At 45.9% G+C, this 22,366-nt stretch overlaps 4 protein-coding genes across 9 annotated transcripts; 2 read left to right on the forward strand and 2 right to left on the reverse strand.

Annotated features, from left to right (window-relative positions):
* Window positions 1–13,088: 13,088 nt before the first annotated feature.
* Window positions 13,089–16,033, forward strand: LOC119277720. Of its 2 annotated transcripts, XM_037559034.1 has the most exons (3): window positions 13,089–14,313; window positions 15,375–15,492; window positions 15,593–16,033. In XM_037559034.1, exon 1 carries the CDS (start codon window positions 13,154–13,156, stop codon window positions 14,165–14,167), a length of 1,014 nt encoding a protein of 337 aa, XP_037414931.1. In that variant the 5' UTR covers window positions 13,089–13,153; the 3' UTR covers window positions 14,168–14,313; window positions 15,375–15,492; window positions 15,593–16,033. The 2 variants fall into 2 exon arrangements, with proteins under 2 accessions (XP_037414931.1, XP_037414930.1); XM_037559033.1 differs by lacking the exon at window positions 15,593–16,033 and having other exon boundaries at window positions 15,375–15,591.
* A 204-nt stretch (window positions 16,034–16,237) lies between these two features.
* LOC119277721 (protein BOLA2-like) lies at window positions 16,238–17,175 on the reverse strand. Its single transcript, XM_037559035.1, has 3 exons — window positions 17,001–17,175; window positions 16,872–16,894; window positions 16,238–16,762 (listed from the first exon to the last, which is right to left on the reverse strand). Exons 1-3 carry the CDS (start codon window positions 17,061–17,063, stop codon window positions 16,555–16,557), a joined length of 294 nt encoding a protein of 97 aa, XP_037414932.1. The 5' UTR covers window positions 17,064–17,175; the 3' UTR covers window positions 16,238–16,554.
* Window positions 17,176–17,472: 297 nt separating this feature from the next.
* On the reverse strand, window positions 17,473–19,544 carry LOC119277722 (sm-like protein LSM3B). Its single transcript, XM_037559036.1, has 3 exons — window positions 19,294–19,544; window positions 18,247–18,342; window positions 17,473–17,812 (listed from the first exon to the last, which is right to left on the reverse strand). Exons 1-3 carry the CDS (start codon window positions 19,411–19,413, stop codon window positions 17,732–17,734), a joined length of 297 nt encoding a protein of 98 aa, XP_037414933.1. The 5' UTR covers window positions 19,414–19,544; the 3' UTR covers window positions 17,473–17,731.
* Window positions 19,545–20,404: 860 nt separating this feature from the next.
* On the forward strand, window positions 20,405–21,970 carry LOC119277723. 5 transcript variants are annotated; one of them, XM_037559037.1, is made up of 4 exons: window positions 20,412–20,542; window positions 20,636–20,677; window positions 20,782–20,882; window positions 21,064–21,970. In XM_037559037.1, the coding sequence occupies exons 1-4, from the start codon at window positions 20,428–20,430 to the stop codon at window positions 21,142–21,144; spliced, it is 339 nt and encodes a 112-aa protein (XP_037414934.1). In that variant the 5' UTR covers window positions 20,412–20,427; the 3' UTR covers window positions 21,145–21,970. The 5 variants fall into 5 exon arrangements, 1 of the variants encoding a protein (XP_037414934.1); XR_005137295.1 differs by having other exon boundaries at window positions 20,405–20,708; window positions 20,782–20,951; XR_005137294.1 differs by having other exon boundaries at window positions 20,405–20,708; window positions 20,782–20,945.
* Window positions 21,971–22,366: the final 396 nt, after the last annotated feature.

Raw genomic sequence — 22,366 nt, forward strand, 5'->3', positions numbered from 1 at the left:
GGCCCCTAGCCGCTGTTCTTAGGTGGTGTTTGGTTCGTGGGCGAGAATGACTTGGCCGAGGATATTCTTAACCAGGTGGTTGGGGTTAGCCAATTTATGCCGTTTGGTTGTACTCCCTCCGTCCAGAAATACTTGTCATCAAAATAGATAAAAAGGGATGTATCTAGATGTATTTTAGTTCTAGATACATCTCATTTTATCCATTTTGGTGACAAGTATTTTCGGATGGAGGAAGTAAGAGATTGGGTGAGTTGGATAACCACATCTTATTATTTGGTTGGGAGGATAAGAGGTGGCTAGGGATAGGCATTTGTGTGTTTGGTGAGAATAGAATTAAAGTTGAACTTCATAATCCAACACTCAACACTATAGTCCAACATCATAGACAAGTTACAACTATTTTCTTCACTGTCACGATGCTACGGGTGTCTCCGTTGGACCTGTAAAAATAAACGAGACAAAGAAAGCATCAGGTCGCATGTACAGAAAGAACAGCGAAGCTTGCCTCTCATGTTCCTAATTAGCCAAAGCTCTCTCCAATCCCCACAACCAGAGATCTCGCAGTTCCCAGCCACCATAGCTTCACGTTCCCCGCCGCCGGATCTCCCTGTTCCCCGCCGCCGGCGCTTCCCACTCCCCACTAGCCCATGACCACATCCCGCCACTAGGAGACAGAGAAGAGAGAGGGGAAGGACAGACGCGGGAGGATTTGAACCTGAAACGCACCGGAGTCCTTGCTGAGTTGTACCGCCGCCCCGATCCAGATCATCGTCGTGCCGTCACCGTTGATTCTTTGTTCAGGCGAGGGAGTTGTGAAGGTTTGCTCGGGTGAGGGGTGAGACAAAAGAAGGAAAAGGAAAACGATTCGCGCACGGGTGGCTGCCCTCGTCCGCGATAATCTTGACTTTCCTCAGCCAGCTTTTAGCCAAAAATTCCCAGGCATCCGGCTATCCATATCCTCTCTTGCTCTCCAACCAAACGAGTGGCATCCTGAGGAAAACTGGTTATCCCTGTCCCTATGGTGGATAACCACACAACCAAACGCCACTTAGAGGGCGAGGCCGTCCGTCGCGCTTCGTGCCTCTATGTTGGGAGTTCCGCTGGGATGTGCGCCATATCTCGTCGTCCTGCCTTGTAGCAATGAGCGCGTGAGCGCCGTCCTGGCAGCCGGTGTCCGATGCCATAGCGCCATGGATCCTAACGCCCACGACGAGGAGCAAGCAGATGGCAACCATGATACTTCGTTGTTTCTCGTTTTGCGTCATATCGTCTGTAACCCTCGTCTTCGGGAAGCCTCGTTCTCTGGGTAGAGACTATGTACTGATATCGTGTTATAAATCGAAAGTAAAGGAGACAAAGGAGAGACACAAGTGATTTTCTTAGTCCATTGCAATGTGGGAGACCCACTTATATACGGTCTGAAGGAGTGTGTTGAGGAGACATCTCTTCCGCAACAGACATCTCCTGGGAGGCATCCCTCCCATACAATTGATCACATATTTTATTTCTTAACAAAACTGCCACATATATTTTCAGTCCTGAAAATTCCATGGCAACTCTTTCTTTTTATAGCATGGCATTTTCTAAGGGGATGGCATGTTTAAATTCGAGAGATGGCATTTATTAATTTCAATGGCGTGGAAGTTTTTATTGCTAGGTGCACGGCATTTTTTTATTAATAATATGATGGGATTTTTATTATAAGAGATGTCATTTTTCATAAAGTCGATGGCATTTTTAGTTTGAGATATGACAATTTTTATATTCATAGTGGCATGGCAGTTTTGTTTTTTGTAGCATGGTGTTGTTTTAAGAGGATGGCATTTTTTATTTTGAGAGATGGCATTTTTTATTTTTCAATGGCATGGCAGTTTTTATCACTAAGCGCATGGCATTTTTATATTAACAATATGATGGCATTTTATTATAAGAGATGGCATTTTTTATCATGGCATTTTTTATAAAGAGGGTGGCATTTTCTATAAAGATGATGGCATTTTTTATTATAAGAAAATGTCATGTTTTATTATAAGAAGATGGCATTTTTATCGTGGTATCTTTTTATAAATCTGCCATGCATGATTTCTATAAGATGTCATTTCTTTCTTTTATCGTGGATTTTTTTCTATATGTGGTAGTTTATATGTATAAGATGGCATTTTTTCCTATGTAACGGGTTGCAAGGCCTAATAAAAAAAGGCAACTTGTGTTGGGCTGGTGACGATGCTTAAAACTGGTAGATCTCGAGTATGGGGTCCAACATTGGTTATCTAAGCTAGATGGTAACAAGAGACAATGAGGACACACTACTTACCCAGGTCCAGGCCCTCTTGATGAGGTAAAATCCTACGTCCTGCTTCTGATATATTGATTGTCATGGGGTACAAAGTACAGATTGATCTACCTCGAGATCGTACAAAAGGGCTCTAAGCTCTAGATCTTGCATTCGCGTCTCTGCAGACTAAACCCCACAGCTTATATATGCACCGAGGGTATATAGGGTTTACATTGGTCGGTTATGATGTAGGAATAAGCATGCCATTCGTTCAATATGCTTGAAATGTACGCCAAGTCTTCCGGGGATCTTCATCTTGATTATGCTGAGGGACAGGGCCTGTGTGGCCCATTCATCAGTCTTCTATGGGTCCTCGGACCAGCCAATACACGGCGGACCGACGTGTCAAGCCCCCCTAATCCAAGACACCAACAGTAGCCCCTGAACTAGTCTTCAAGCCAAGGACATTGGGCGCCCTCGAGTCTTCGGCTTCGCAAGCGAGTTCCATCCTCCACATCGGCTCTCGATTTTGAGGAAATGCTCAGCTCTAAGGTCTTCTTGGCCTTCCCCATCGCGGCCACATGTTCAAAAATAACAGGGAACAGCCCTTCACCTTCTCAGCCTACTGCAACCAGCGAGGCCGATGTATCTTTTTAACTTAGCCGCGAAGGCTGGCCAAGGGATGTTTGACCAGGTCTAACGCTAACAGCTTTTTCAGTTGAGAACCGAAGCGTTATCTCTTGTGGCAAAGTCAAATCATCTTGTCAATAGTCATTATTAAAAGCATTGTGGCACAAGGTCATTTCCATTGGCACGCCCTCTCAATTAAGAGATCATACTACTGGATTTCTAGCGGTGTCATCAAACCCTACCACAGACTGCACGAAGCATTGGGAACGGTGATCCGTTCCTTAGGCTGGTCATAGTGGGAGTAACATAGGTAGTAATATAGATGCCACATAAGCAAAAATATTGATGTGACAAGTAGTTAATGAGGAGAGAGGCAAATAGAGTAACCTAATATGTTACCATCACATAGCGATTTCCAATGCAAAATGAGTCTACAAGATAATAAATGAACATGTGTATGTTACTATACATATTACACTTCCCACTATAAAGGTAGTAACATAGAATAGTAACGTATGCATGTTACTACTCTAAGTTACTCCCCACTATGACTAGCCTTATGGCGAAGCGTCCCCTTTTTGGGGAACGTTGCAGAAAATGAAAAAAAAATACGCTTCACCAAGATCAATCTATGGAGTCATCTAGCAACGAGAGAGAGGAGTACATCTACATACCCTTGTAGATCGCGAGCGGAAGCGTTCAAGAGAACGGGGTTGATGGAGTCTTACTCGTCATGATCCAAATCACCAAAGATCCTAGTGCCGAACGGACGGCACCTCCGCGTTCAACACACGTACGGTTGGGGAAGACGTCTCCTCCTTCTTGATCCAGCAAGGGGAAGGAGAGGTTGATGGAGATCTAGCAGCACGACGGCGTGATGGTGGAAGTAGCGGGGAATCTCGGCACGGCTTCGCCAAGCTCAGCGAGAGGGAGAGGTGTTGCGGGGGGGAGAGGGAGGCGCCAGGGACTAGGGTGTGCAGCCCTCCCCCCTCTTTATATAGGGGCCCTGGGGGGCGCCGGCCCCCTAGAGATCCAATCTCAAGGGGGGGCGGCCAAAGGGGGAACTTGCCCCCCAAGTCAGGTGGGGCGCCCCCCACCCCTAGGGTTTCCAACCCTAGGCGCAGGGGAAGGCCCAAGGGGGGCGCACCAGCCCACCAGGGGCTGGTTCCCTTCCCACTTCATCCCATGGGGCCCTCCGAGATAGGTGGCCCCAGCCGGTGGACCCCCGGTACCCTTCTGGTGGTCCCGGTACAATACCGGTGAACCCCGGAACTTTCCCGGTGGACGAAACTGGACTTCCTATATACAAATCTTCACCACTGGACCATTCCAGAACTCCTCGTGACATCCGGGATCTCATCCGGGACTCCGAACAACTTTAGGGTTACCGCATACTAATATCTCTACAACCCTAGCGTCACCGAACCTTAAGTGTGTAGACCCTACGGGTTCAGGAATCACGCAGTCATGACCGAGACAGCTCTCCGGCCAATAACCAACAGTGGGATCTAGATACCCATGTTGGCTCCCACATGTTCCACGATGATCTCATCGACTGAACCACGATGTCCAGGATTCAAGTAATCCCGTATACAATTCCCTTTGTCAATCGGTATGTTACTTGCCCGAGATTCGATCGTCGGTATCCCAATACCTCGTTCAATCTCGTTACCGGCAAGTCACTTTACTCGTACCGTAATGCATGATCCCGTGACCAACTACTTGGTCACATTGAGCTCATTATGATGATGCATTATCGAGTGGGCCCAGAGATACCTCTCCGTCATATGGAGTGACAAATCCCAGTCTCGATCCGTGTCAACCCAACAGACACTTTTGGGGATACCTGTAGTATACCTTTATAGTCACCCAGTTACGTTGTGACGTTTGGTACACCCAAAGCACCCCTACGGTATCCGGTAGTTACACGATCTCATGGTCTAAGGAAATGATACTTGACATTGGAAAAGCTCTAGCAAACGAACTACACGATCTTGTGCTATGCTTAGGATTGGGTCTTGTCCATCACATCATTCTCCTAATGATGTGATCCCGTTATCAATGACATCCAATGTCCATAGTCAGGAAACCATGACTATCTGTTGATCAACGAGCTAGTCAACTAGAGGCTCACTAGGGACATGTTGTGGTCTATGTATTCACACATGTATTACGATTTTCAGATAACACAATTATAGCATGAATAATAGACAATTATCATGAACAAGGAAATATAGTAATAATCATTTTATTATTGCCTCTAGGGCATATTTCCAACAGTCTCCCACTTGCACTAGAGTCAATAATCTAGTTACATTGTGATGAATCGAACACCCATAGAGTTCTGGTGTTGATCATGTTTTGCTCGCGGAAGAGGTTTAGTCAATAGATCTGCAACATTCAGATCCGTATGCACTTTGCAAATATCTATGTCTCCATCTTGAACGGAGTTGAAGCGACGCTTGATGTGCCTGGTCTTCTTGTGAAACCTGGGCTCCTTGGCAAGGGCGATAGCTCCAGTGTTGTCACATAAGAGAGTCGGCCCCGACGCATTGGGTATGACTCCTAGGTCGGTGATGAACTCCTTCATCCATATTTCTTCATGCGCTGCCTCCGAGGCTGCCATGTACTCCGCTTCACATGTAGATCCCGTCACGACGCTTTGCTTGCAACTGCACCAGCTTACTGCCCCACCATTCAAAATATACACGTATCCGGTTTGTAACATAGAGTCATCCAGATCTGTGTCGAAGCTAGCGTCGATGTAACCCTTTACGACGAGCTCTTCGTCACCTCCATAAACGAGAAACATATCCTTAGTCCTTTTCAGGTACTTCAGGATATTTTTGACCGCTGTCTAGTGTTCCATGTCGGGATTACTTTGGAACCTTCCTACCAAACTTACGGCAAGGTTTACATCAGGTCTGGTACACAGCATGGCATACATAATAGACCCTATAGGCGAGGCATAGGGGATGACACTCATCCTTTCTCTATCTTCTGTCATGGTCGGGCATTGAGCCAAGCTCAATTTTACACCTTGCAACACAAGCAAGAACCCCTTCTTGGACTGATCCATATTGAACTTCTTCAATATCTTATCAAGGTATGTGCTTTGTGAAAGACCTATGATGCGTCTCGATCTACCCCTATAGATCTTGATGCCTAATATGTAAGCAGCTTCTCCAAGGTCCTTCATTGAAAAACACTTATTCAAGTAGGCCTTAATGATGTCCAAAAGTTCTATATCATTTCCCATCAAAAGTATGTCATCTACATATAATATGAGAAATGCTACAGAGCTCCCACTCACTTTCTTGTAAACGCAGGCTTCTCCATAAGTCTGCATAAACCCAAACGCTTTGATCATCTCATCAAAGCAAATGTTCCAACTTCGAGATGCTTGCACCAGCCCATAAATGGATCGCTGGAGCTTGCATACCTTGTTAGCATTCTTAGGATCGACAAAACCTTCCGGCTGTATCATATACAATTCTTCCTTAAGATAGCCGTTAAGGAATGCCGTTTTGACGTCCATTTGCCATATCTTAGTATGCTTAGTATGCGGCAATTGCTAACACAATTCGGACGGACTTCAGCTTCGCTACGGGAGAGAAAGTCTCATCGTAGTCAACTCCTTGAACTTGCCGATAACCCTTAGCGACAAGTCGAGCTTTATAGATGGTAACATTACCATCCGCGTCCGTCTTCTTCTTAAAGATCCATTTGTTTTCTATCGCTCGCCGATCATCGGGCAAGTCTGTCAAAGTCCATACTTTGTTTTCATACATGGATCCTATCTCGGATTGCATGGCTTCAAGCCATTTGTTGGAATCTGGGCCTGCCATCGCTTCTTCATAGTTCGAAGGTTCACCGTTGTCTAACAATATGATTTCCAGGACAGGGCTGCCATACCATTCTGGTGTGGAACGTGTCCTTGTGGACCTACGAAGTTCAGTAGCAACTTGATCCGAAGTACCTTGATCATCATCATTAACTTCCTCTCTAGTTGGTGCAGGCACCACAGGAACATCTTCCTGAGCTGCGCTACTTTTTGGTTCAAGAGGCAGTACTTCATCGAGTTCTACTTTCCTCCCACTTATTTCTTTCGAGAAAAACTCTTTCTCCAGAAAGGACCCATTCTTGGCAACGAAAATCTTGCCTTCGGATCTTAGGTAGAAGGTATACCCAATGGTTTCCTTAGGGTATCCTATGAAGACGCATTTTTCCGACTTGGGTTCGAGCTTTTCAGTTTGAAGTTTCTTGACATAAGCATCGCATCCCCAAACTTTTAGAAACGACAACTTAGGTTTCTTCCCAAACCATAATTCATACGGTGTCGTCTCAACGGATTTAGACGGTGCCCTATTTAAAGTGAATGTAGTTGTCTCTAGAGCGTATCCCCAAAATGATAGCGGTAAATCGGTGAGTGACTTCATAGATCGCACTATATCCAATAGAGTGCGATTACGACGTTCGGACACACCGTTACGCTGAGGTGTTCCAGGCGGCGTGAGTTGTGAAACGATTCCACATTTCCTTAAGTGCGTACCAAATTCGTGACTTAAATATTCACCTCCATGATCTGATCGTAAGAACTTTATTTTTCGGTCACGTTGATTCTCTACCTCATTCTAAAATTCCTTGAACTTTTCAAAGGTCTCAGACTTGTGTTTCATCAAGTAGACATACCCATATCTATTTAAGTCATCGGTGAGAGTGAGAACATAACGATAGTCTCCGCGAGCCTCAACGCTCATTGGACCACACACATCAGTATGTATGATTGATTTCCAACAAGTTGGTTGCTCACTCCATTGTTCCGGAGAACAGAGTCTTGGTCATTTTTCCCATGAGGCATGGTTCTCATGTGTCAAATGATTCGTAATCAAGAGACTCCAAAAGTCCATCAGCATGGAGCTTCTTCATGTGTTTGACACCAATGTGACCAAGGCGGCAGTGCCACAAGTATGTGGGACTATCGTTATCAACCTTACATCTTTTGGTATTTACACTATGAATGTGTGTAATATCATGTTCGAGATTCATTAAGAATAAACCATTGACCAGCGGGGCATGACCATAAAACATATCTCTCATATAAATAGAACAATCATTATTCTCAGATTTAAATGAGTAGCCATCTCGTATTAAACGAGATCCAGATACAATGTTCATGCTCAAAGTTGGCACTAAATAACAATTATTGAGGTTTAAAACTAATCCCATAGGTAAATGTAGAGGTAGCGTGCCGACGGCGATCACATCGACCTTGGAACCATTCCCGACGCGCATCGTCACCTCGTCCTTCGCCAGTCTCCGCTTATTCCGCAGCTCCTGTTTTGAGTTACAAATATGAGCAACCGCACAGGTATCAAATACCCAGGAGCTACTACGAGTACTGGTAAGGTACACATCAATTACATGTATATCACATATACCTTTGGTGTTGTCGGCCTTCTTGTCCGCTAAGTACTTGAGGCAGCTCCGCTTCCAGTGTCCGCTTCCCTTGCAATAAAGCACTCAGTCTCATGTTTGGGTCCATGCTTTGGCTTCTTCCCGGCAACTGGCTTACCGGGCGCGGCAAATCCCTTGCCGTCCTTCTTGAAGCTCTTCTTACCCTTGCCTTTCTTTAAACTAGTGGTTTTATTGACCATCAACACTTGACGTTCCTTTTTGATTTCTACTTCCGCTGATTTCAGCATTGAAAATACCTCAGGAATAGTTTTCACCATCCCCTGCATATTGTAGTTCATCACAAAGCTCTTATAGCTAGGTGAGAGCGACTGAAGGATTCTGTCAATGACCGCCTCGTCCGGGAGGTTAATGTCCAGCTGGGACAAGCGGTTGTGCAACCCAGACATTTTGAGTATGTGCTTACTGACAGAACTATTTTCCTCCATCTTACAACTATAGAACTTGTCGGAGACTTCATATCTCTCGACCCGGGCATGAGCTTGGAAAACCATTTTCAGCTCTTCGAACATCTCATATGCTCCGTGTTGCTTTAAAACGCTTTTGGAGCCCCGGTTCTAAGCTGTAAAGCATGCCGCACTGAACGAGTGAGTAGTCATCAACACGCGACTGCCAGGCGTTCATAACATCTTGAGTTGCGGGGAAAACGGGTGCTTCACCTAGCGGTGCATCTAGGACATATGCTCTTTTGGCAGCTATGAGGATGATCCTCAAGTTCCGGACCCAATCCGTGTAGTTGCTGCCATCGTCTTTCAGCTTGGTTTTCTCTAGGAACGCGTTGAAGTTGAGGGCAACATTAGCGTGGGCCATTTGATCTACAAGACATATTGCAAAAGTTTTTAGACTAAATTCATGATAATTAAGTTCATCTAATCAAATTATTTAATGAACTCCCACTCAGATAGACATCCCTCTAGTCATCTAAGTGATCCATGATCCGAGTCAACTAGACCTTGTCCAATCATCACGTGAGACGGACTAGTCATCATCGGTGAACATCTTCATGTTGATCGTATCTTCTATACGACTCATGTTCGACCTTTCGGTCTCTTGTGTTCCGAGGCCATGTCTGTACATGCTAGGCTCGTCAAGTCAACCTAAGTGTCTTGCATGTGTAAATCTGGCTTACACCCGTTGTATGTGGACGTTAGAATCTATCACACCTGATCATCACGTGGTGCTTCGAAACAACGAACTTTCGCAACGGCGCATAGTTAGGGGGAACACTTTCTTGAAATTATTATGAGGGATCATCTTATTTACTACAGTCGTTCTAAGCAAATAAGATGCAAAAACATGATAAACATCACATGTAATCAAATAGTGACATGATATGGCCAATATCATTTTGCTCCTTTTGATCTCCATCTTCGGGGCACCATGATCATCATCGTCACCGGCATGACACCATGATCTCCATCATCGTGTCTCCATGAAGTTGTTCGCCAACTATTACTTCTACTACTATGGCTAACGGTTTAGCAATAAAGTAAAGTAATTACATGGCGTTTATTTAATGACACGCAGGTCATACAATAATTAAGACAACTCCTATGGCTCCTACCGGTTGTCATACTCATAGACATGCAAATCGTGATTCCTATTACAAGAACATGATAAATCTCATACATCACATATATATCATTCATCACATCCTTTTGGCCATATCACATCACAAGGCATATGCTGCAAAAACAAGTTAGACGTCCTCTAATTGTTGTTGCATGTTTTTACGTGGCTGCAATAGGGTTCTAGCAAGAACGTCTCATACCTACGTCAAAACCACAACGTGATATGCCAATTTCTATTTACCCTTCATAAGGACCCTTTTCATCAAATCCGATCCGACTAAAATGGGAGAGACAGACACCCGCTAGCCACCTCATGCAACTAGTGCATGTCAGTCGGTGGAACCTGTCTCAAGTAAGCATACGTGTAAGGTCGGTCCGGACCGCTTCATCCCACGATGCCGCCGAAACAAGATAAGACTAGTAGTGGCAAGTAAATTGACAAAATCTACGCCCACAACAAAATTGCGTTCTACTCGTGCATAGAAACTACTCATAGACCTAGCTCATGATGCCACTGTTGGGGAACGTTGCAGAAAATAAAAAAATTACGCTTCACCAAGATCAATCTATGGAGTCATCTAGCAACGAGAGAGGAGTGCATCTACATACCCTTGTAGATCGCGAGCGGAAGCGTTCAAGAGAACGGGGTTGATGGAGTCGTACTCGTCGTGATCTAAATCACCGAAGATCCTAGTGCCGAACGGACGGCACCTCCGCGTTTAACACACGTACGGTTGAGGAATACGTCTCCTCCTTCTTGATCCAGCAAGGGGAAGGAGAGGTTGATGGAGATCCAGCAGCACGACGGCGTGGTGGTGGAAGTAGCGGGGAATCTCGGCAGGGCTTCGCCAAACTCAGCGAGAGGGAGAGGTGTTGCGGGGGGAGAGGGAGGCGCCAGGGACTAGGGTGCGTAGCCCTCCCTCCCCCCCTCTTTATATAGGGGCCCTGGGGGGGCGCAGCCCCCCTAGAGATCCAATCTCAAGGGGGGGCAAAGGGGGAACTTGCCCCCCATGTCAGGTGGGGCCCCCCCCACCCCTAGGGTTTCCAACCCTAGGCCCAGGGGGAGGCCCAAGGGAGGGGGCGCACCAGCCCACCAGGGGCTTGTTCCCTTCCCACTTCAGCCCATGGGGCCCTCTGGCCCCACGCGGTGGACCCCCGGGACTCTTCCGGTGGTCCCGGTACAATACCGGTGACCCCCGAAACTTCCCCGGTGGCCGAAACTGGACTTCCTATATACAAATCTTCACCTCCGGACCATTTCAAAACTCCTCGTGACGTCCGGGATCTCATCCGAGACTCCGAACAACTTTCAGGTTACCGCATACTAATATCTCTACAACCCTAGCGTCACCGAACCTTATGTGTGTAGACCCTACGGGGTCGGGAATCACGCAGTCATGACCGAGACAGCTCTCCGGCCAATAACCAACAGCGGGATTTGGATACCCATGTTGGCTCCCACATGTTCCATGATGATCTCATCGAATGAACCACGATGTCGAGGATTCAAGTAACCCCATATACAATTCCCTTTGTCAATCGATACGTTACTTGCCTGAGATTCGATCGTCGGTATCCCAATACCTCGTTCAATCTCGTTACCGGCAAGTCACTTTACTCGTACCGTAATGCATGATCCCGTGACCAACTACTTGGTCACATTGAGCTCATTATGATGATGCATTACCGAGTGGGCCCAGAGATACCTCCCCGTCATACGGAGTGACAAATCCCAGTCTCGATCCGTGTCAACCCAACAGACACTTTCGGGGATACCTGTAGTATACCTTTATAGTCACCCAGTTACATTGTGACGTTTGGTACACCCAAAGCACTCCTACGGTATCCGGGAGTTACACGATCTCATGGTCTAAGGAAATGATACTTGACATTGGAAAAGCTCTAGCAAACGAACTACACGATCTTGTGCTATGCTTAGGATTGGGTCTTGTCCATCACATCATTCTTCTAATGATGTGATCCCGTTATCAATGACATCCAATATCCATAGTCAGGAAACCATGACTATCTGTTGATCAACGAGCTAGTCAACTAGAGGCTCACTAGGGACATGTTGTGGTCTATGTATTCACACATGTATTACGATTTCCGGATAACACAATTATAGCATGAATAATAGACAATTATCATGAATAAGGAAATATAATAATAATCATTTTATTATTGCCTCTAGGGCCTATTTCCAACATCGCTAACCTTTGACTGCCCTATAAAAGAGGGGAACTGGTAAATTAATCCTACCTACCTTCACAACCCTTGTTCCGGCGCCAAGAATCCATCGCCGGCAATGGCCGCGACATAGAATCCATCATCGTGGAGCAGCGTGCGATCTATGAGGCCGTCCGCACTCAATCCGCCGCTCGACAAAAAGCGGCCGCCGCAGATGTGCAGTTGCAGGCGATCGCGGACGAGAACAGCGCCAGTTGTGCCTCCTACACGACATCGACGAATTATTGGGCAGGTTGGTTCGACGATGACAGCGCCGACGCCACCATTCCATCGTGACCTCACGTATACGGAGACAGACAAGTTGCGAACTCCTTCGAGGATGAGCAGGGCACGGGAGACGGCGGGGCCTTGTGTCCAGTGTGGGTCGGTCCGTCTCCCGTGTTCTACTCTTCCTCGCCGAAGACCGTACCTTCACTTCACGGGTCTTACCGCCGCCCATTCATAGAGACAGCAGATGGAGTAGGTGGTCGCCGACACAGAATAGAAAGGAAGTTGGATGACGGCCGACCACCGCCGTAGGATAGGTTTAGGGCAAGGTTTTGGTTTTTTTAAATGTTTGAAATGTAATGAAAATCCGCCGTGTTTGCATGAATCTCGTCTGATTTGTATGAAAATCCGCCGTGTTTGCATAAATTTGGTCCGGTTTATTAAAAATATATTTGAAATGTATGTGGGCAGCGTTGGATGGCGGCAAAACACGCATCCGTGTCCGCAGACTGGTACCCCTGTCCGCTGACGGAGGTGGGAGGAAATTTGTTGGTCGCCGTTGGAGATGCCCTTAGCCAACGAAGCAAGGTTAAAACAATGAATATCGCGAAATCTTTGTTCATCTCTTTTTCATTGGGTTAAAGAATGTAACATTATACACAAGACTAACACATTTCACACTCCCCCAACAGCCCGTCTCCACTCTCCGAGACCCCAACCCAATCCGTAGACGGCGTCGGCGAACATGGGCCGCCGCCGCCGCCAACCCTCCTCGCCGTCGCCGGCGGCGGAGCATCCGCTGGAAGACGACGACCTACTGCGCGAGATCATCCTCCGCCTACCCCCACAGCCGCCCTACCTCCTGCGCGCCTCCCTCGTCGGCAAGCGCTGGCGACAGATCGCCACCGACCCCAAGTTCCTCCGCCGCTTCCGCGTCCACCACCGGAAGCCTCCCCTCCTCGGGGACTTCTCGTATGAGGACGGGAGACTCTCGTTCAGATCCACCCTGGACCTGCCCTACCGCATCCCTCCCGACCACTTCTCCCTACAAGTCAACGGCCGCGTGCCATGGAGGTTGGTCGACTGCCGCCACGGACGCGTGCTCCTCATCAACAGCGAGATGCGTCAGGTCATTGTGTGGGACCCCTTGACTGGCGACCGCTCCCTCCTGTCCCCTCCGCCGGCGTTTGACGACATGCACACTGCAGCGGTGCTCTGCGCTGCCGGCGAGCAGGGCCACGCGCATGGTGCCTGCCACTCGAGCCCTTTTAAAGTGGTCGTGGTGGACATCTGCGAGCACGGCGATGAAACCGTCGTCTTCGTGAGTGTTTACTCATCAGAGACTGGCGTATGGAGTGATCTCCTCTCAACAACGCTTGCATCTATGGGCATTGCTGTTGGTAATCGCAGCACACTTGTTGGTAACACCCTTCGCTGGTTGCTTCTGATGAGTAACAACATACTTGAGTTTGATATGGATAGACAGACGCTAGCTGTGATCAAAAGGACACCTGGTGTTCGTGCGGATGACAGTGCTTGGATCATCCAGGCAGACGATGGCGGTGTTGGCTTCTCTGCTTTGTCGTGCGCCCACTGCCAGTATGTCTACTGCTACCACCAACCCTGTTTCCGAATGTGGGATAGGAAGGACAATTGCTATGGTGTTGCCGTATGGATGTTGAGGAAATCCATTGAACTGCAGAAGCTAATTGGGTTGGGGTTTAAGATTGAGAGGAACTGGTCACATATAGTGCGTTAGGCTGAGCATGTTCATGCATTATTTTTATGGGTGCACTCATCTCTCTTCATTGTTCAGCTTGAGTCAATGCAGCCCAAGGAGCTTTTTAAAAGTGATCCTATGTACACCTATTATCCTTTCACAAGTTTGAAGTTTCTATGATGAAGGTAACTGTTGGAATTCAATTTATTTTCTATATATGGTTGATGAGATAACTTTACTGTACTTCTGAAGTGTTCAAAAATCTCCCCACTGAATTTATTGCCATGTTATTTTCTATGTTAGCGACTTGAGCATTAGCTCTCTGCGGAGCTACGATGGTAGTGTACTATTGTTCTTTTATACTGCTATACACGTGAAGAGTCAGGAAACAAGGCATCTAATAGGAGATGGAATAGTATTTTTTTGTTGTTGTTGTTAGCTGGACGCTGCAATTTCATATGCTCGATTTTCTTTGATGCTTTGGTTTTCTTTCCCTGTACTTGTGTACAATACTTACTGTCCGGTCATATCGGACTTTCAAGGGAGAAACTAGTAAGATAATATAGATCAATTGATTTCTGCACCGGCTTGAGGCCTTTCTTACTTGCTAAACTAGCATTTACATTTAAACTGTATAATTCCTTGTTTGACAGATGACAGATCGATACACTTTGACACTAGCAATGTTATTGTTTGTGTGGCCTTCAGTTTCGTGGTTGCCATCAGATTTAGTTAACTAATTAATGCCTACTAGATAGTATAAAATGGTGATGCCTGTACTGGGGAGTTTCAATCAGCAATAATACAAGAAAAGTTTACTTTTGTCCTCCCCGTAAATTATTAGACGATAGATTCTAGATTGGTAGTGTCATTGTGTATATTGGCACATCACTGATCTTATAACATGGGCCAGGTTGAAATTTACAGCAGATACACTGAAAACTTAGGCTGAAGCATGATTGGCCAATTTATAACTTGACTAGTACATTAAAGCTTAAATTATTGTTTTGTATTTCAGGTAGATCATGTGTTAATATTTACCTGCAGACTGTTGCCCCTTTAGTGGGGATGTTGGATAAAAAAATGTCTTAATATTTACCTTGCTCTTTCGTGCTCATTTCACATTTTCTAATAATAGTTTACCTACCGATGCTGAAATGATCTGATTTAAAATTTTACAAGTTTCATAAATCTTAAGTTAATACTGTTGATTTAACGAGCGAGCTGCTTTGTCCTTTGTTCACAGGTATCAGCAGTTTGAAGCAGAAGTAGCTTACATGGAATGCTGACTCTTGCAGGAGTGACTATGACCATCGATCATAGTTGTCAACTTGCTCGACGTGTAGAAACTATCTAATGCTCTGGTACTATTTTCAGCAATCCTATATGTAATCGTCAACTGAACTCTGAAATGCCTGGATCCATTCGGCAGTATTGAGTAATGATTTTTCTTTCTTCGATCAGTTGGAACCCCTTCCAGTTTGATGCCAAATTTCGGTTTGAGCCATATTCATGTTGAAATATCCTCTCGCGGTGTCATAGAGCAAGAAATTTTTGTATTGTTGCATCTGGCTGGCCATGGCCATGGCTGACGATATGCCCTTTGCTGAACCCCAGACGGCTGGTTTGGTCTGGGCATATGGGCTCTGTGTAGCGTGGTGGTGAGCCATGGCAGCAATCAGCTGAGATCCTCAGCTTCTACCACCATGAATGTGAGTTCTGCAAAGGGACTTGCCGGTGTTTTGTGTACCAGTTAAATTGTGTCATTAGCTTTGTTTTGCAAAAACCTATCAAAAGCCCTGTAAGGGCTTGTTTTTTATAGACAATTCCTTCGTATAAGTAGGGATTTTAGAGGGCAATTCATATGTTTTTGGATAACAATCCCTGTATTGAAATTCTAGAGAAGGAATGTTCTCCCAATTCAATGGCTGAAACAGACGAACTTGATTTCAGATGCCTTGGAATTACGCCAATCTAACCGACAGCACGAACCAGGGACATTTGTAGGCTGAGGATACAATGTGGATCAACTGTCATCTGAACCCCTAAATAACAGCCAGTGTGCCAGACAGCAAAGAGAAACAAACCAATTTGCAGCAATGAGAGCCATCACATTCAACAGAAGCAATCGACCAAAGAAGAAACTAAACTGCAAACAGCTTAGTCTATGACAGAAACTCAGGAACATGTCGCCACACAATCTCAGGCCAACACAGTTAGAGCAGAAGCGCTGAATCATCACAATCACATGGACAAAACGCAGCAAAATCTTATCACCCAGGCATAGCACCACTGCAAAGTCTCGATTCCGCAGACGCATCTTGCTACATTATTCATTCAAGCAGAGAGTACTGTATGATGCGAATTCCCAACATCCAACGGCGGACATGGTGTGGTTTCGGTACCAGTGCTTCCTTCGGAGCGAGTCAGGCCTGCGGCTTGTCGGCGGCGGCGGCGGCCGGCTCCGGCTGGGGCTTGGGCTGGGCCTGCGCCGGGGTGAGCGCCTTGATGGAGACGGCGTGGATCTCGGCCATGAGCGGCGCCAGCGCGGTGTTGACCATCCGGTGGCGCTCCAGCAGCCGCTTCCCCTCGAACTTGTCCGAGACCACCTCGATCTCGTAGCTCGCGCCGCACCTTCGCACCAATCACAATCCCATCAATCAACCAAGACCACCAATCGAACGAACAAGCTTACAGGGGAGAAAAGGAGTAGAAGTTGCGGGAGATCGTGTGGGCTGCTTACCCGCCGGATGTATCGGTGACCACCTGAAATCGCAGGAACAACACACGGGTTAGGTTAGGGTTTAAGGCGGAGACGGACCATGGGCGGACTGGCGGAAGGGGTTTGGAGAGAGATGGGAGGGAGGCTTACGAGGTGGGTGGGGCTGAGCGCGGCGGCGACGGCGGCCTCCACGTCCTCCTTGGTCACGCCCATGGCTGGTCTGTTCGCGATTTCGCCTCCTCTCGGTCTCTGTCTGTTCCGGCGGAGCCAAGGCAAGGCAAACAAGAAGGCGACTTTCAACTTGCCTGTGCCTTCCTCCTATCAATTTATCCCACTTGCCCCGGAGAATATTTCGGATGCTGTGGTCTCGGCGGAGTCACGAATTTGCCCGTCACCAATGTTCTTCCTGAAGTCGTAGTGGTCTAGGAATCGAATATTTGGTGTTTTTTCTTTCCTATATGGCTGGGGGATTTCAGGGAACAACATACTCCCTGCTTTTCGAATTATAAGATGTTCTAGTGAAAAAAAATCTGAACCGGGTGTATATAGTTTACATACATACACTCCAAATTGTTGGGGAATAGGAGGATAAAGAGCACTTGTAATTGTTCGACACCACATATTAATCCAAAACAATATTGCTAGTTTCCGGAAAAAACACACCAATATATTAGTTTGACATTGCATAGAAGAAACGGGCACCTCAGTCAGACGAGTTCCAAACACAGGGAGTTGTTACACAATTGTATCATCACAGGCTAAAAACCCTACAGTCCAACAGTGATACTGCAGCAGATGACAGACAACCCATGTCATCTGCTAACCAAACGCACACTACTCATAGTCGACCATCAGCAGGATCCCCCGTCAAACTTCATGGCTCACGCCGTTCGCAGAGGCGGGGAGACCAATATGACACCATCGCCTCGGACAAAAAGGAAGGGGATGGCACGCCTGGTTGTCTGCAAAAGGTTCAGTATTACAATTGTCTCATAGAATTAGATTCCTCCAGGAACAATTCATTATGTTGCAGAACCAAATGTTGAAAATAACATCACACTAGATCCGAATCATAAAGCTCCCACAACTATAAATGATTCAAATAGGTCTGTCCTCTTATGATTATCAATGCATAAGAATGCCAGACATCCATGACATACTGGCAATCCATGAGAAAAATGTGTGAAACGATGTTTTAGCGTGCGTTGGGCACCCAACCCCTCACTGCCCACGCACGCACATTGAACAAGGTAATAGAAAAAATCCATTAGCATGCGACAATTACCATGATTCATCAATGGGCAACTGTGTTGGAAACACTCACAGCATCACCTCCAAAATTGTTGGTTGACAAAGTATACATCGACATTAATAAGAGCAAAGTCAAAGAACTTACTCGCACAATTTCCTCATATGTTTCATCGTCGATCTCAACAGTTGTTACAATCTCCTCAACATCTCCCAGGATCATGTTCAAGTGCTGATCATATGCCTGTGTACAAGGGAAACATCTCAGGCCTCAGCAACTATCATCCCAGCATGATTAGCACGTTATGATATATATGGACCTCCGCAATCCACATCATTAGAGAGTGGATAAAAGAGTGGCGTTAATTGCAGTGCAGACTAAAAACAAGCCATTGCAGTGCAGCATACAATTGATAAAAAAACACATCATACCATTGTGGTTTATCAATGATATGGATCTCCACATTTCATATGATTAGAATGTGGATACAAACGTTATAATAATTGTAGTGCGGACTGAAAACAAGCCATTGCAGCGCAGCATACAATTGATAAAAAAGCACATCATGCCATTGTGGTTTATCAATGATATGGACCTCCACAATTCACATGATTAGAATGTGGATGCAATCGTTATAATAACTGTAGTGCGGACTGAAAACAAATCATTACAGCATGGCACGCAATTGAAAAAGCGCATCATAACATTGAGATTTATCGGTAATTTTCTCCATGTAAACTACTCCCTCCGTTCCAAAATAGATGACCCAACTTTATACTAACTTTAGCACATACACCAGAAGTTCATCCCATACCGTCAATGAACCTGTTAAATAGCATCGGATTTTAATGTTATTGAGATGCTTCCTTGTATTTGTCGAATCGCAAGCAAGGCATTTTTCTATTATTGCACATGAACACATTAACCTCCTAGACCGCATTGAGCATGAACACATATAGTCCCGTTCGCTTCGATACGAAGCACAGGGAACACATTTAAGTGGAAAAAGGTGGGATACGACCTAACCAACCAAAATAATCGACGAAATTGGGGGCCCAAAAGCTCCTCTCATCTCACCGGGCATACCAAATCGTCGCAGGCCAATATTAACCAAGAATTTGTCCCACATCCATCCAACCACGGACAGGGCACAGACTACAGCAAAAAATTCGAAAGGGGATCCCGGGCGCTTACATGGAGCTTGCCGCGGAGCTCGCGGTCGGACCGGAGCTTGACGTAGATGCGCTCGTCGAGGCTGAGCCTAATCAGATCCAGCGGCTCCTTCACCGCGATCTCCTCGTCGGCCGACGCCATCGCCTCCGCCCCTGTCGCTCCGCGGAAACCAAGAACTAAACCCTAGCTTCCGCCTACCCAATCGAACTTGCCAAGCCGCGGTAAGCGTCGGCACCGGAGAGATGGGTGCTCGCGGTTTTGGGTCGGGTGGTGGATGCCGTGCTGGCCTGCTGGATCTCTGGTTTGCCGGGCCTTCTTCAGGGCTACAAAAAAGCGGGCCACGGTGGGATTATTATTCAAAGCCCATATTGGATATCCCAGTTCCGGCATGAACCGGCCCATTCTGGGTCTTGGTCGTTTTGCCTTTCATTATTTTTTGTTTCCATTTTTCATTTTCCGTTTCTTTATTTCTGACAGTTTCCTGTCTTTTCCCCTGTTTTTCTGTATGTAATTTTTTTAACTAATATTTTCCTAAGATATGATTTTTGTAAACCTGAACTTTCCCCCCAATTAGATTTTTTTAAATAAATAATTTATTTTAAAACATGTGAACATTTGTTTATTACTGAACATTTTTTAAGCATGAGATGGTCTATATGAACATTTTATTGACAAGACACCTTCTCCATCTTTTATTTTTAATTGGTTTTAATATATTTTTTTCCTTTTTAGAATCCATTTAATAAAAAACTTTACCAAGCTCATCGGGCCCGCCGTGTTGTAGCCATGTGGGTGTTATAGGGAAACAGTCGCATAAGGCACATAATAGGAGCTCCATATTTTTTGCTCTAAGAAAAATGCTCCCCACTTTTTTTGTAAACAAGAAAAGGGTTCTGAAGGACCCAAAGACTGAATTTAACATGGAGTGGTTATAAAGGCATAGAGTTTACAATCTTTATCTTTTCTTTACTTCTATAAAAATGCGAGTTGGTGGTGATGATGTGTCTGCCTTCACGCCATCTGCACCGTCCGATGCCAAACGTAAGGCTGGAACTGACACGAGTTATCCCCGAGCGTCCCACTTGTACATTTTGCAAAAGCATCCCGCGTGTAGTATGGAATTCCAGACATATCCAGAACACACCACCCCGCACAATGTGTTCTTGTTTCTGCTTCTCTCCCGAAAGAAACAGGAGCTTCGAGTACCCTCCCAAATTCTCGCGGCCGACCTCTCCCCTCTCTTCCCCGGTGAACGCGGGATTTGAGTTGGGCAAGGATCCCTACCCTTGTATAGTTGTGCTTGTAATTAGGGTCTGAATCAATTGGATTTGGCTTCAAGATTTCGTCGGTGTATTTCCTTCAGATCTAGCCGTGCAGGCCGCCGGAGACAGAGATGATAGTGACGGTTGTTGCCATATCCGAGTCTGTTCGATATAGTAAGTTACTTTGTTTTCTCTGTTGGTGTTGATTCCCTTTTGTGCTGGTCTGGTTCTCAACCTCCAACTGCAGGCCCTTTTTTCTGTGCTGCCCATGGAGGATTAGAGGCTACCAGCGGCAGGACTGGCATGAGTAGGCCTAGGTGTTGCGGGCGCGGAGGATTTCTGACGGTGGTGAGCTACTCGTTCCCTGCGGCGCCCAGTGCCAAACTGAACAATTGAACATGAAGACGAGTAGTATGTGTGAGATGGATCTTCTAAGTTTGCTTCTTGTTAGATTAGGTGCATATTTCGCAAGATAATCTCGTTCTAACATGTCTCTGATTTTAATTTTGTTTTTCCCTGCATATTTCAGGATAGAGGGCAGCCTCACAGGTTGGCGCTGTTGCCAGGGACAGCAAGGGCCACGTTTTCGTCTCTGTATGCAGAATGCTGACCCCCAGTCGAAGTGTTGAGGAGGCCGAGGCAAAATCTGCCCTCGCCGGACTGCAGGCTCTTGCAAAATACTACATCGGGCCTTTGATCCTGGAGATGGATTGCCATGCAATCATAAAAGAGCTAGCTGCGGGAGACCAATCCAGATCACAGTGCTATGCCTGATCAAGGATATTAAACAAGCACTCTCAGTTTTTCAGCTTACAGTGTCAGCCATGTGGTAAGAACTTGCAATGCTCATGCTCCTGAGCTTGCAGCGGCAACCAGAAATGTGAGCGACCAGGAGATCATCGTAAACGTCCCGGATAAACTCCGTCCACTGATGATGTCTGAATTTGTATCTCATGTAGAGTAGTTTCCTACTCTAGATCTAAAAAAAGGGGCAGCCATGCAGAGATGTCACTGACGATGAAGGTGAGGCCATCGAGTCTATTATTGTGTTAGTTTGTTTCAAAGAAATCACGCTAATTTCTCTCAATATAGAAATTAGTCATGGAGCAGGCTTCAGGGAAGACTATCGATCTAGAACTGGTTGTATGTCCATGAGCAATTTTCTGTTGCTCTGACTGTACGGACAGCCTCTGTAATTTAGCCAAACATCATCGCACCGTGCCATTACTTAGCTTTTTGCACACAATTCTTGTTTGTTACGGTGGTGCCAAACTGCCAATAGAAGACAAGTTGACCTGTTGAACAACGCCACAAATGCATAGTTGTATGTTATCTAGGGTTGTACGACCTTGAGTTACAAGAGGTCCAGTACTAATTTTGTGTGTGTGTGCGTACATGTGCATTCACCCGTTCTACATACACATGATTTCAAAGTATCTTTTACTGTACATTTTGTTTCTTTGCTGAGTTCAAATTGCAAGTATTGTTCATTGTTTTTTCATTTTGTCTAAATATACTACAAACTCTCTAAAGGCTCAACTTTTTCCCCTTTGTATGAATATATCACAGACAGTTATGTATAAAATAGTGATTGTCTGATGTTCTCTTAGGTGAGCAGATGGATGAAACGAAAACCCCATAATTAATATTGTTGTTACATATGTTTTGAGCAAACAACTAAAATAAGGGTGTACTGTCTGGTGGTTTGGGAGATTTGGTATGAGCCCAGTCGTCGCATCTTTCACAATTTGGAGTTATCAGCTGTGACAGTGGCAGGCCATGCAACTTCACAAGGCCGATGTTGGAAGGACGATGACGCATGGCACGTCATT

This window comes from Triticum dicoccoides, chromosome 3B (genome assembly GCF_002162155.2).
Source record: "Triticum dicoccoides isolate Atlit2015 ecotype Zavitan chromosome 3B, WEW_v2.0, whole genome shotgun sequence".
NCBI lineage: Eukaryota > Viridiplantae > Streptophyta > Magnoliopsida > Poales > Poaceae > Triticum > Triticum dicoccoides.

What these genes read in the sequence shown, in the direction of transcription:
- LOC119277720 (XM_037559034.1), top strand. Translation starts at nt 13,154, where the DNA reads ATGGGCCGCCGCCGCCGCCAACCCTCCTCGCCGTCGCCGGCGGCGGAG.
- LOC119277721 (XM_037559035.1), bottom strand. Translation starts at nt 17,063, where the DNA reads ATGGGCGTGACCAAGGAGGACGTGGAGGCCGCCGTCGCCGCCGCGCTC. An exon ending in CGCTCAGCCCCACCCACCTC is followed by an intron (nt 16,895 to 17,000) that starts GTAAGCCTCCCT and finishes CTGCGATTTCAG; the next exon opens with GTGGTCACCGATACATCCGG. An exon ending in GTCACCGATACATCCGGCGG is followed by an intron (nt 16,763 to 16,871) that starts GTAAGCAGCCCA and finishes ATTGGTGCGAAG; the next exon opens with GTGCGGCGCGAGCTACGAGA.
- LOC119277722 (XM_037559036.1), bottom strand. Translation starts at nt 19,413, where the DNA reads ATGGCGTCGGCCGACGAGGAGATCGCGGTGAAGGAGCCGCTGGATCTG. An exon ending in AGCTCCGCGGCAAGCTCCAT is followed by an intron (nt 18,343 to 19,293) that starts GTAAGCGCCCGG and finishes CCTTGTACACAG; the next exon opens with GCATATGATCAGCACTTGAA. An exon ending in CATATGAGGAAATTGTGCGA is followed by an intron (nt 17,813 to 18,246) that starts GTAAGTTCTTTG and finishes AACCTTTTGCAG; the next exon opens with ACAACCAGGCGTGCCATCCC.
- LOC119277723 (XM_037559037.1), top strand. Translation starts at nt 20,428, where the DNA reads ATGTGTTCTTGTTTCTGCTTCTCTCCCGAAAGAAACAGGAGCTTCGAG. An exon ending in GAACGCGGGATTTGAGTTGG is followed by an intron (nt 20,543 to 20,635) that starts GCAAGGATCCCT and finishes TATTTCCTTCAG; the next exon opens with ATCTAGCCGTGCAGGCCGCC. An exon ending in AGACAGAGATGATAGTGACG is followed by an intron (nt 20,678 to 20,781) that starts GTTGTTGCCATA and finishes CTCCAACTGCAG; the next exon opens with GCCCTTTTTTCTGTGCTGCC.